Source organism: Panthera onca, chromosome B2 (assembly GCF_046562875.1).
Source record: "Panthera onca isolate mPanOnc1 chromosome B2, mPanOnc1 haplotype 2, whole genome shotgun sequence".
NCBI lineage: Eukaryota > Metazoa > Chordata > Mammalia > Carnivora > Felidae > Panthera > Panthera onca.
In genome coordinates, this window is record NC_138343.1 from 16,933,829 (window position 1) to 16,948,091 (window position 14,263).

At 45.3% G+C, this 14,263-nt stretch overlaps 1 protein-coding gene across 3 annotated transcripts in view; it reads left to right on the plus strand.

Moving 5' to 3' along the window:
- Positions 1-14,263, plus strand: part of ADTRP (androgen dependent TFPI regulating protein) — an 82,026-nt gene that overhangs the window by 52,928 nt on the left and 14,835 nt on the right. For 2 of the 3 annotated variants that reach the window (XM_078446640.2, XM_078446641.2), the window contains exon 5: positions 3,008-3,159. In XM_078446640.2, coding sequence (XP_078302766.1) covers positions 3,008-3,159 — 152 coding nt within the window. Of the gene's footprint in view, positions 1-3,007; positions 3,160-11,849; positions 12,753-14,263 lie in introns of those variants that run through there. The other variant, XM_060614796.3, reaches the window with a different exon arrangement.

The following is a 14,263-nucleotide window of genomic DNA, read 5'->3' on the forward strand; positions in this document are numbered from 1 at the left end:
AAATGGAGGGTCTGCTCTGGGAAGGGAGCTGTCCCCATAGATAAGCGCAGTGTAATATGAACTAGGTGAGGGGGACAGGGAGGACCCTAGCAAAGTCTGTTTATGCCGTCCTTGTGTATGGCCCAGCAAACATTCAGTTAACAAATCTCTATTCTCTCTCATCTTCCTGTGAGTTGTCTTCCTTCCCTTTGAAGACCCAGAACACCCTCCCCTATCCCTTGGTTTCAAATGACATCTAAGTTTCCATTGTTTGACTGCATATGGGCCCCATATTCTTGTGGAGCCCCCATACATACAAAATTAAATTTGGTATTCTCCTGTTTGTCATGTGTCCATGTAATTCTTAGACCAGCCAAAAGGACCGTGAAAGGTGGAGGAAATGTTTTCCTCCCAAACAATAATAATTATTGTTTGTTTTGTATCTAGTAAAGTTTTAATTACGTAAAAGAAGCATCTAGATGAGTTTGGGACAGCAGAGTGGTACGAGCATGGCCAGGACTAGGCACCCAGGGCCAGCCCTAGATTGATTTCTACTACCCTAAGACAGATGCTTCCTTGAATTGTTTTTATTCTGGTAAAATACACCTAACAAAAATTTACCATGTTCATTATTTTTAAACTCAGTGGCATCAACTAGTTACAATGTTGTGCAGCCATCACCAACATCCGTCTCTAGGACTTTTTTCTTCCCAAAGTGAAAATCTGTACACATGAAACAGTAATCCCCCATTCCCTCCTTCCCACAAGCCCTGACAGCCACCGTTTTGCCTTCTGTCCCTATGGATTTGATCGTATAGTAGGTATTCTCTGGGACTGGTTTATATCCTCGAGGTTCGTTCATGATGTACCATGTGTCAGAATTTCCTTCCTTTTTTATGGGTTAATAATATTCCACTGTGCATCTATGCCACGTTTTACTTATCTCTTCATTCATAGATGGACACTTGGATGCTTCCATGTTTTAGCTCTTGAAAATAATACTGCTGGGGCGCCTGGGTGGCTCAGTCGGTTGGGCGTCCGACTTCAGCTCAGGTCACGATCTCGCGGTCCGTGGGTTCAAGCCCCGCGTCGGGCTCTGTGCTGACAGCTCAGAGCCTGGAGCCTGTTTCAGATTCTGTGTCTCCCTCTCTCTGACCCTCCCCCATTCATGCTCTGTCTCTCTCTGTCTCAAAAATAAATAAACGTTAAAAAAAATTAAAAAAAAATAAACGTTAAAAAAAAGAAAAAGAAAAACGAAAATAATACTGCTATGGACACAGGTATACAAATATGTCTTTGAGTACTTGCTTTCGATTTTTTGGGGGTAGGTACCAGGAAGTGGCATTGACAGATCATATGATAATCCTATATCTACCTGTTTGAGTAACTGCCACACTGTTTTCCACAGCAGTCTCTTTGGCTGATGACGTGCTGAGTACCGTTTGTTGGCCATTTGTGTATCTTCTTTGGAAAAAGGTCCATTTGTTCTTTTGCCCATTTTTAATGGGGTTGTTTGGGGTGTTTTGTTGCTGTTGTTGAGTTGTAGGAGTACTTTGTATATCATGGATATTAATCCTCTAACAGATATGTGATTTGAAAATATTGTTTCCCATTCCATAGGCTTCCTTGTCACCATATTGATTGTGTTCTGGATGTACAGAGATGGCCCCTTGAATTTCATACCATAGGTACCTCCCTTGCCTCACCCCAGTCCTGACGCTGATTTTAGTCCTTGTCTCTTCCGTAAGCATTTGAAAAATCTAAAGCATTTTAAACAATTCAGAGTACACTTGGGTTTCTGAAAGTTTAATTAAGCTCAGAATTTTATTCTTCCCTCTGAACTGATAACCTAGGGCATCAAAATTTGCCTGTTGTTTCTGAAGCATGACCCGGTCTATCCTAATTGTTACTGGAGACAGGGAGCCTCAAAGAAAGGTTGCTAAGACCCCTCTGTGCCATCCCTAAGAAGGGGAAAACTTTAAAACTCTTATTAAATGATCACCGTGGGCCAGACACTATTTTATTCTACATGGGTTAACTCCCTTAATCTTGATGACAGCTTTATAATATGGACGCTGTTTGCACCCCTCATGTTTCACATGAGGGCAGGAGGCAGAGGGGGTTCAATAAACAGCTAAAGGTAAGAGAGGTAATAGGCGGCAGAACTAGACTTTGAATCACAGAAGGCTGGTTTCAGACTCTGTCCGCTTCACCAATTATAAACTCTGCTAGATACATCATCTTCCCCATGTTTAATTTTAAAAGTTATTTCAGATTTTGGCATCGGGCGATGCAGTTGGTTTCCAGCACGCTGCCTTTGCAGGCTTCTCTTAGATATCGTGGCTCCTCTCCCGGCATTTCTTTTCCTTCTCTTGGCTTACAGAAGTGACTTCTATTTTATCCTCACGTGAGCAAGATCCGAACCTCCTGTAAATCCATCCTTCCCTACCGCACACCGTATCCGTGGCTAGATTCGTGAGCTGAAAATCGGGGCCAACAATTAAACCTCTCCTACCTCTAAAAGGCTTATTGCAATAGAGCAATGAGGTTCCATCTCTGTCCCTCCTACCCTAAGAGGCTCAGGGCTACACCTGACTCTTAGGTGCAGAAACGCAAACCCCACTTGTCTGGCTGAGAGCCAGAAAATGATGCCATCTCGGCAAGTTCAATGTCTCGGCAGGCCCTACCTCTCAGGGAAAAGAATAGTTCGCGTCCTCACATACTCTCTTAGGCTGATGATGTGTTTGATGTTCTCCCATATTCTTTCACCAGCATCGAATTTTAATGGATTAGGTAGAAGAGCCCAGCACACCTTATGAAATAGGATGTCTCTTTGAATCAAGCCTATTTATCCAGAAAAGAATCACTTCTGTAGGTTTGTGGAGCACCTCAGCTGTTGACAAATGATCCCCATGGCTTCTTTTCATCTGCCTGGGCTCCAGAACCCCATTGATCTTGAGGATAAAGCGGCTTTGCCACCACGCCACCCCCCATCATCCTAATTATTGTGATTTGTCATTATCTGCAGGGTCCTATGGATCTACTCTGAGACCGGTACGTGGGTGTATCCTTTGTTTGCCAGACTCAGCCCGGTGGGGCTGACAGCCTTCTTCTCCCTCAGCTACATCTTTACCGCCAGCATTTATCTACTTGGAGAGAAGCTCAACCACTGGAAATGGGGTCAGTTTATTTCTCTTTTACCTACAGAGACACATCTTCCTTACACTCTCTCCACTCCTCCTGAAAACAGAGGGAGAATCTAGTCCAAAGCAGAAGGAAGCGGTCCTTGATGGCTCTGTCCAGAGGACTCAAGTCCTACCAAAGCAGACAAAGGGAAAGCCTGGAAGAAGTTTGCATTTTCTTAAAGGACCCCATCACATTCTTTCCCTGCCCACCCCCCACCCCCACCACACACACACACAGCACCTCCTTTAACTTTAAGGCTAAAAATAATCTTATTTAGAGAGTTCAGGACCCAGAGTAAGAGCAAGGTGTCACTATCCTCGCATGAAAAACTGAACTCAGAGTCTTCCTCCCTTAAGCGAGGGACTGAGCGATCCAAGCTGTTAAATGTCAAGGTTTTCTTCTTGAAGGGTGTGGGTCCAGATGACCTCTTAGTTCTCACCCTCAGTAGCGCTTTCCCAGACGGCCTCCCATCCCTCTCCCATTCGGCTGCTTCTCAACCCTTAGCACAACATTTACCAGATAAAATCACCCCCTGTACTTGAGATGGGAATTGTCATTTAGACAGGGTCTTAGGCCAAGTGAATAGGTCAGCAAGCTAAGCTTCCCAATTCTAGGTGGTTGGAACCATATTGCTTCTTCATTAAAAAAAAAAAAAAAAAAAAAAAAAAAAAACTTAGCTGACTTTAAAATAGATTTTCTTTGATTCCTTGCTCCCCCCACTGCCCCGACCCCCAGAACATTATTTTGTTGGGGAAGTAACTATCAAAAAGTCAGGCTGCAAAATAATCATGATTTTTTTTCCCCACCCAAAGGGAAGTACAGGAACTCTCCCCTGATTTTGTATATAAGGAAGACAAGAGTCACATACAGTCCCCCACATCACTCGCCCACATGCCATTCTGTTCTATCAAAATAGAAATGGCAGAAGTGGCTTCTTCCGCCCAATCTATGAACTGGTGTGAAAACATAAGCCCGTGTATGCAAAAAAGAAAAAAAAAAAAAGAAAAAGAAAAGAAAAACAACATGACAGTTTCAGAAGCTTCAGTACAAGAGTGTATATTTCTGAGAGGAGAATGAGACCCTAGAGAAATAAGCAGGCAACTTGGCTTTTTCACTTGTTTTCTCCTTTTGGAGAATTTAACTGGTTGGGGAAATCTTAAAGGCAATATCCTTGAAAGCAAACACTTAAAAACCAGTTCATTCATGTTGTGTTTATTTATTCCCAAAATCAGCATTCCAAATCGCAGGAAATTATCCGGGGGGGCGGGGAATTTGTTGACATTTCAGATGTGTTGACATCTAATTCTAACTGGTTTGGCAACTTGAAGTTCTTGGTAAGGATTTTTGATGTCTTCCCTATATATATATATATATATATATATATATATATATATATATGAAGAAAGAAAAAAAGAACCTAATCCATTTGAAATGTGACAGAAACAAGACGTGCAGAGAAAAATATGATTACTCAGGGCTTAGAGAACGTTAACTTTTTAAAACAACTGTATTGAATTCAATAATGATGAATTTTTAAGTTCTTATTCTACAGTGGCTTTTAAACATCCACTGAATTAAAAATCTTTTCACCAAATTTAGTAGTATTGAGATCACTATGTTCAACACAAAGCTCTTTTTTTTTTTTTTACGTTCATTTATTTTGAGAGAGACAGAGATAGTATGAGTGGGGGAGGGGCAGAGAGAGAGAGAGAGAGAGAGAGAGAAAGAATCCCAGGCAGGCTCTGCACTGTCAGCAAGGAGACTGACACAGGGCTTGAACCTGCAAAACCGTGAGATCCTGACCTGAGCCCAAACCAAGAGTCATGCCTAACCGACTGAGCCACCCAGGTGCCCCACAACACAAAGTGCATTTAAATAAGCTTCGTTGGTTAAGAACTACATCTAATTTTTCACTACAGTTAGGTCCCAATGAGTAACTAGGCTAGGGTCAACACGTGGACCCTCACATGCACACATGGGAATGTTTATGTGAGTGATAGAGATTACTGTGGGTGGCCACGCATCCCTCTCCTCTCTCTAGATTTTTAAGAAATCTAGAGTCTCCTTAAAGAATAGACTGAGTCAAAAGTCCTATATAGCATCAGAATAAGATCATAAATGGGTTAAATTCTAAACAGATCATAATTACAAATGGTCTAATAAGAATTAAAAGAGAAATTAGAGGGGCGCCTGGGTGGCTCAGTGGGTTAAGCTTCCGACTCTTGGCTTCCGCTCGGAGCATGATCTCACAATTCGTGAGTTCGAGCCCCGCGTCAGGCTCTGCGCTGACAGCACGGAGCCTACTTGGAATTTCTCTCTCCCTGTTTCTCTGCCCCTCCCTGGCTTGCTCGTGCTCTCTCTCTCTCTCTCTTTTAAAAAAATAAATAAATAAACATTTTTAAAAATTTAAAAGAGAGGGAGAAATTAGATCACTTAACATTCCAATGGCAGTGAACACTTTTAAATTGCCTAAAAGTAAACAGAACTATCTATGTGAACACACTTTCTCACGTCTTAGTCTCCTTAAAACACTTTAAGCCTTCCCCAATTTACAGATGAAAATCCAAGTTCTTGGGATGACACATGAGGGTCTCTGTGAACCAATCCCTGCCTTGGCTTCTCCTCTGCTTTTTCTAAATGTGTGCCCCAGCACCCGCAAATTGCTTGTTTTCTTTACACATTGATGCTCTTCCTCACCATCCTGGGCTTCAGTCTCTCACATTCCCCAGTCTTTGCCTGTCTCGCACCCACTGAATCATATCAACTCACCCCTTCCAGGAAGCCTTCTCTGGTCTGCACAGAGATTTGTTTTTACCCTAGACCCTGAGTTCTATAAGGGTTAGGGTATGTCTTCTCCATCTTTGAATCTCCCCTTTCCATTAGCTTATCCCATGGATGAATCAATGCAGACAAAGATATCTGAGGGTTCTTCTGTCTAGGCATTTAATGGGATTTTGTGCACAAGGATTCTGGATATAGTGGTCAAGGAGTGACTCTGATGGTTGGAGATTAAAGCACTGGATGGAGAGTTTAAGGAGTAGAGACAGTGACGCTATGGAATCCTGGTTGGGGAGCTGTTGAAAAGAGATGCACGTTATGGCAGGCGGTGCAAAGCGGGGGGTAGAGCCCTGGGCTAGAAATCAGGAAACTAGGCTACGTCCCCCACCAAGCCACAAACGGGCCACGTAAGTAAGCTGTGTCAGTACCTTTCAACGACTCAGTGACGGGACCTCATGCCAGTTTGCCTCGGACAGTCCTGGTTAATGCCTGCCACGCCAGTGTGCATGTAGCTTAGCCTTGTCGAGGCTTGGACGATCAACTGTGTGGTTCTTCTACCTCGGGTTCCTCTCCGAACCTTCTGTTCTGGATCCAGGGAGAGACGAAGGCAGCCACCTCCTCAGTCCAAATCCGGGGCTCCCTCGATTTTGTCACCTGTTCACACCTGAGCTTCCTTGGATGAGAGCAAAACTCTAAGGAGTGCTTTGGTGACACAGGGGGAGGTGGTGGTTAGGGGAAAAACTCTGTGCCAGACTGCCCGGGTTCCTACCTTGGTCCTACTCCTGGTAGGCCTGTGACACCGGGCAAGGCACTGAATAGTGCCTTCACAGTAGTGTTCCCGTTTTCCTTGCGTGTCACAGAGACAATCCTAGTAGCCTCCTCCTAACATCCCGGAAAACCGTAAACGATGGGAGAAGTGTCAAGTGACTAGAGCAGGGCCTGGCACATAGAACCCGTGACCATTGCCGTTAACGTCATTCTCCCTCCTCAGAACCCAGTCACCTTTTCTATGCGGACATTCCCATCCTCTCCCTCAGTTTTATGCATCAATGACCAGTTTCCCCAGCCGAAGGCCCTTGCAAAGCAACAATCACACAGCTGCGGGCAAATCGACAGAGGTGAAACAATTCTTACAAAGCTAGAGTGATGGAGGAGGTCAGGCTAACCGAGGCTGGAATTAATCAGAATCCCCGGTTCTGAAATCCTGAGACACAGCGCGGTCCGCTCAGGAGTTATCAGCCAAGCACCAAGTGGTCAAGAAAATACCAGTGAGGACCCATCGACCATGCGAGGAACTCTCTAGCAACGGTCCTTAATCTCCTCGCCACGTTGTAAAATCACTGTTGCTAAGTCACTGGGGGCGTTTGAGAAACACTGATCCTCGGGTCCACCCCAGACCAATGACGTCGCTGTCTCTGGTGGTGGGTCCTTGGCATCGATAGTTTTCAGAGCTTTCCAGTTACTGTGGTTTGCAGGCAACGTCCAGAGCCACCGTCTCAGAGCAGCACTTCCCAGACTTGAATGCACCTCCAGCTCTTGCTAACACGAGGCTCTTGTTAAAATGTAATAGATTTGGCAGATTTGAGGTATGGCAGGGCATTCTGGCCTTCCGATGCCTACACCCAAAGAAACTGATGCTGCTGGCCTGTTGCAGTGATGGCCACAGTGGCTGAACGCCTACCCTCTTCCTACATCCTCGTGTGTCACGTTGGTGGGTGACAGTGGGGAGGAGTGAGAAGGGCCGTAGGGAAAGGTGATGCCGGTGATCACATGTAAACCTGGATAGTACGTGATGTCCCCCAGGAGCACGCAGACTCACGGGACCGGCCCTGTGTGCAGGGAGACAAATGCTATCAGGCCCTCAGGAAGGTCTTGCTGGTCTCCAAGGGGATGCTGTGGCCCGAAGAGCTCTCAGGCGGTGCCGGAGGGCCACCCTGCCTGACTTGTCGCCATCTCACCCCCCTTCTTGTGCTAGCTGTCATGTGTTACAGGACAGAGGACTGGACCAGCACTGGGTCACTCTGGGGGACCAGACGTCCACCAGGAAAGATTCGATTTCTACTTTTCGGGCCGAGTTAGATGGAACATACATTTCAAACGATAGTAGAATCAGGCAAGGTGAAACAGCCTCTGGCAGATTGGTGTAAGCTTGGCCCGCCATGTCTGAGCACCTAGGGAGGCCCCAGACATATTCTTTCCACCCTGATTTGGAGAAAGGGACTGTCAAGGGATTCCGGTTCAGGCTTCCTTGTCTGCCATTTAAGTACTGAATTTTCTTTCTTTTCTTGTTTTCTCCTTGATAAGACACAAGAATGCTGACATCCAGATGCAGGTCTCTTCCTCAGGAAGAGAAACACAACCCACAAGACAGGTCAGGCACAGGAAGGAGCTAAGTGCCTCCAGGACATCATGGCAAAGCCTCTTATATGTAGCTGTGGCCAGAGACGTAATCAGCTTATCTCTGGCCCCTGACCCCTCTTCTTACATTCCTGAGAGACTTGTGCCCGGAATCAGACTATCCTTTGTCAGGGCCTGAGACCACAAATCCTCGCCTTCCTAAGGAGAGTTTATAAACTGAAAATTCTAGTCTAACCAAGTGACTTTGTCTATGGCTAGGACAGAATAACGTTAAGGCCTTCCTTTAATACTATTTTCTGTAGACAGGATCTTTTTTTTTAGTGTTTATTTACTTATTTGGAGGGAAAGAGTGAATGAGACTAGGGGCAGGAAAGGGGGAGAGAGAGAGAGAGACTCCACACTCAGCACAGAGCCCGACTCAGGGTGATACCATGACCCTGGGGTAGTGACCTGAGCTGAAATCAAGAGCCCAGCACTTCACCGACTGAGCTGCCCAGGGGCCCCTGTAGACCAGATATTTTAAAAGGGAGATTTCATTGTTGAAACTGCTTAGAGGCCATCTAGTCAACCTCTTTAGTTTTATACATGAAGATATTTGCTTTGCGATTTTTTTCTCTCTTGCATATTGCCCCTGATCATTTCCTCACAAAAGAATCTTATCAGGAGATGACTCCATATGCATTTCTTTTTATTTATTTTTTATTTTTTTAAATGTTTGTTCATTTTCGAGAGAGTGAGACAGAGCACAAGCGGGGGAGGAGAAGAGAAACAGGGAGACACAGACTCTGAAGCAGGCTCCAGGCTCTGAGCCGTCAGCCCAGAGCCCAACGTGGGGCTCGAACTTGCGAGCATTAAGATCACGACCTGAGCCAAAGTCAGAGGCTTAACTGGCTGAGCCACTCAGGTGCCCCAGTCCGTATGTATTTCTAAAGCGTGGTCTCACAGGAGCAGCATTCAGTCAACAACAAAATTGCATCTCCTTTTTGCCTTTCTTGCCCTGATTTCATCTCCCTCAGCTCAAACAGAGTCCAAACTGGATTATTGCTTCTCCTCCTTTCACTGCCTCTTTCCTCACGAGGGTTTCTCCAGCCAGAACCTCGAATCCATCGCCTTCCTGCTACGTCTGCACTGAAACTTTTACTCATTCATGTGCAAACCTCATTCTTCTAACACCTCCTATCTCCCCAGCCATCTGCCTTCTCACCCTTTTCCAAGCCAACCCGCATAAACTAGGCAAATATTCTTCAAGTTTTCAGTTCAAAGTCTAGCAGCAGTAGCTTTTGTGATTGTAGATACATAGGTGTAAATCTTTGTGAATGTAATGTTTTTACTTACTCTGTTTTCTGACTATTGGAATAATAAGGAATATAATTACATATGGTACCCATAGTGATGTTGGTTAAAAGAATGGGTTGTGTTTTTTTTTTTTGCCATGACGGCAGAAAACGTTTGGATCTTGCACAAGACAAACGTTAAATGCTTGGCCTAAAATGTCTCTCCTCCTTGGTATCTAACAGAAGATTAAGAAAGGACTAACATGAGGCAGGGGTGGACGTAGCTCCCTAACTCCCTGCCAACTCCTAGTGGGCATCCCGCGGGAAGAACCGTCCTGCCACGAAGAAAAGAGCGATAACAAACATTGTTTCCCTGTCAGAATTTGGAGTCCTGGTTGTGAACTTTGCGTAAGGTAATACTATCCATTACTAAGTCAACGGTTCCTTTATCTCCAGCCACGTGCTGTGGAATCGTGGTCAGAGACCAATTCTGAGCATTCAAAGAAGCCTAGAGACCTCTCAGTTCTGTGAGAATCCAGGACTAAGGACCCACCCCTACCTGCCAGAAACAAAAAGAAAAATATGGTTTCTGTGATGTTCACACCACGGAGGTCACTACAGAAGAAATGATTGTTGGAAGTCCACACAGAGACATACTCGATGCCTTCTCTAATGTGTTTGTGGGTATATGGAAATGTCTCAGTGCTCCGTCTAGCTGTTTAGTGTTAGACGTGGGAGATTCTGATCCAGGAGAAAGAGCCACCTGCGCTCCTCCCACAAAGGAACTTCCTGCCACCACTTCCGGTCCTGGGCTCTAAGTCTTCAGTTTCTGTCGTGTTTCTTAAATGGAGAAGGACTCTCCAATCATTGGCAACTGGGGTTGCAGAAGTATGGTTATGGTTACAGTTACACTTGAGGGGCTGGGGGGTTGGTAAACAGCATGGATAAAGAGAGTTTTAGGAACCTTCAAAGGGACAGCGGGGAGGCGGGGGGACAAAGGTGAGAAGCTTATGTTGCCCAAGATCTTGAACAGGAAGGAATTAATGTGTCATTTAGCTGAAAAAGGATTCATTAGAGACAAAATGGGTATGCTTCAGAAAAGAGGAGGTCCTTTGTTTGTAGTCAGAGACCTGGGGAGGAGAGAAACTACATGGAAAATGAAAAATAAGTGAGATCATAAATCAAAATGACATGAAGCCTGTAAGCTGGATATATTAAGAAGGCTTCTCTGGAGTGACTGAGGGTATCTGGATTGATGAGTAGAAGAATAAGAGAGAGGACTGTCCTTAAGTGTTGAGAGACATGAATGCAGGATGGCCCCAAAGGCTGTGTGATTAGGAGTCTGCTGTCCTAGAAAATCAGTGTGATAAGGGGGATTTCAGGTCATCAGTCACTACAGCCCCCGAGAAGGGGACTTCTAGCAAAATAAAATTAGTAGAAGATATTTAAGGATATAATTGATGGAGGGGGCAGAATCTGAAGGGTGAAGCATGAAACTAGGGGCATGAGGTCGCTGTGGCACAAAGCCAGAACTAACAGGGCTCTGGAATGGGCAAGGAGAGGCTGACTTGAGAAAAGTTTTCGAAGTAGGATTGTTAACATTTGGCAACAGGTGGAAAGGATAATGCATTCGTGAGGTGTTAGACATTTCAGAGCTTGTGTGAAGATGTATGATCAATAAAGAAGGAGGTACCAACCTGGCTGAATGGAAGTGATTCTAGAACTCTAATGCTATAATTTCAGTAGAAGAATGCCCCTCTCAAGAGCTTACTAGAATCTAATATGCCAGTACTTTTCCATTCTGATAAGGTGATTCGATGAGAGGTTGTGGAATGAACCCTAAATAGGTGAATAGCCACTCTTCTATTTCTCCTCTAATTTGATGTCTCTTCATCTCCGAAAAGATTGCAACAATTTGCAACAATCTCCGAGTTAGTCGATGGGTGGTGTGCCGCCTGTAAAGACTTGACCAAAAGCGACATCAGTCAGTGCACATTAGACATGCAGAAGCCTTGAAGGCAAATGGAACCATTGGTCAACAGGCTAGCTGTGAGCCAAGCACCAAATGAGGACAACAGAGTCACTTCTTACCCTCTCTGGAGAGGTGGTAGGTTTTCAGAACTTCGTAAAGTGCATCTACTTGCCTTGGGATAATTGCCCTTGATCTTCCACTGGCCCAAGGCACAGTGAATGTCTATTCACACAAGAATACTCATTAGGGAAACCCTGAAGTCTGATCTCTCTCTCTCTCTCTCTCTGTTCTTCATTGTGCAGGTGACATGATCCAGCCAAGGAAGAAGAGGAAGTGATCACAGGCCATTTTTTAAGAACAAAAGAGGAAGAAAACATGAGATACTTCTCTTTTCTTTTCTTTTTTTTCTTTTCTTTCTGGTTGGCGGGGAGGTGATAGAGTCAGATAAGAAGGCAGAAAGGACAGAGGATGATATTAAATTTAATAGGAGGGTTTCTGAAGGTAGCTTAATTTGGGGACTCTTCGTTTTTTGAAAGGTTTTACTGGACATGTAAAGGTTTTACTGGACAGTTGTTCAAAAACAACTGCTGTCTCAGAATCTGTTCCCTTCTTCTGGCCTCTGCGGTCAAAATCTGGCCAAAGGCCAAGGAAATTTGCATAAATTTGGCGTTAGAGAATGCTTAGGAGAGAGAAAGCAACTTAGGGTCGTCAAAACTCTTCACTTTAGAGAGGAGGGTGCTGAGGACCTAGATAAAAAGTAACCTGCATGAGGGCCAAAGACAATCGCATTTGTCCCCCGATCTTCTACTTCTCAGTCCAGTGCCATTTTTAATAACCCCAACTTTCCTAAAAGCAAGTATTTTCGTAAACTAGTCATTTTCACGGATTGCTCATCTATTTTGTTTTCCACAGTCTAGACATAAATGTAGGGAGACGGGTGCTGCCGAAGTTGTCTGTCCACCTCACAGGATAGCAAACTGATTGGTGCAATGAGACAGTTAAGTTGTAAAAAAAAATATGGGGAAATCTGTCCATCTTGGGAGCGAGCATCTGGGGCAGGTCCAAAGACGGGACACAGCAATGTCATCAACATCTCTTCCATTCAAATGTGGATTACTTCATCAAATAAATGTACCTCTTGGGGAGCAAGTGATGGGAAGTGACATGGCCCTGAGGCGCCCCGAGAACACGTTGGTACAAAACACCTCGCTGAGTGAGCTCTTATGGTTTAACAAAGCTGACTGCCGGTTGACTAACAACGCACATCCGTGAACCCTACTTTGATCTTCCTAGGGGGTTTTTGTGGGTCTTTCTTTACAGGGTCTTTATTTACTGGGCCTTCATTTTGTAAAGAACATGGATAACAAGGGTTTACATGTGGGTCAACATGTTGGAGTCTGGCAGCGTGTCACCAGGTCCCGGTGGGTTGGGTGTGGGCCCCAGAGTAGACTGTGCTTGGGCTTCCTAACCTAACGCCGTACAGGAGAAATTTGGCAACAATCGGTAACATTTGGTAAAAACTGTTCCTGGAATCACAGTAAGCCTTGACTGCCATTTGACCAGCCACCGTGCGGTATCTATCCCAACACCAGAAAACCTCAGAAAGACCAAGAAGTCTTGAAGTGTCAGAGAAGGCTGCCAACTGACACAGTAGGGCGGGCGGCCCACAGGAAGCCTAGGGCAGGCACAGAGAAACCTGCTGTCTTCCTAATCCTTGATCCACTAATATATAGATATGAGCCTCCAGTCTTTTTGGGCTGAGCTGAGAACACTGACCGCCTCCTTTCCTATACCTGCTGCTGCCTGACTGCTCCAAGCACCTGGTCTCCGCAGGAGCCCCGAAGCAGTTGTCAAGGCGGAAATTCCCCAAATGGGAAACCCGCAGGGGATCACCCACATTTTCCACACCCCGAAACTGACTCGGGCTGCATACTTATCAGAGCGATTGTGAGCTGTTGGCCGGAAAGAGCCCGCAGAATTCTCTCTGTGGCTTCGCTGTCCCTGGAAACAAATGAAACCTTGATTTCTGCATGACTGACCAAAGTGCAGCAGCCATTCCAACACCAGAAATCCCTCAGAACCACCTCCCGGTTGGGCACGCACATCAGCCCTTAGGTGGCTCCAGGGTGCCGCGGTAAAGGGAAAATCGGCAGAATACCTGCGATGAGCACTGAATAGCATTACGAGGTCCGCAGGGTTTGCTGCCTGCGTAAGGCTACGCCAGGCCCTGCGTGGTTAGAAAACAACACCCACCAGTGAGAGAATCGCAATAATATTTGTACTGGGGCATGTAATTTACAAGCTGCACTCACCCCCATGGTCTCATTCTACCCACACAAAAATATAAGTCGAAAATATATTAGGTTCTCATTTTCCAGATGAACAAACGGAGTTTCTGATATTGGTGTGCTCCGTGAATGTTTAAAAATTAACTTTCGGGGGTGGGGGTGGGGGGCTGGGTGGCTAAGTCGGTTGAACGAAGGACTCTTGATTTTGGCCCAGGTCGTGATCTCACGGTTCGTGTGATCGAGCCCTGTGTAGGGCTTCTGAGCTGACGGTGGGGAGCCTGCTTGGAATTCTTTCTCTCTCTCTGTGTGCCTCCCCTACTTGAGCATGCACACGCACATGCACACGTGACCATGTCCTTTCTCCTTCGAAATAAATAAGCTTTAAAAGAAAACCTAAAAAAAAAAAAAAAAAGTCAACTCTCCAGGAA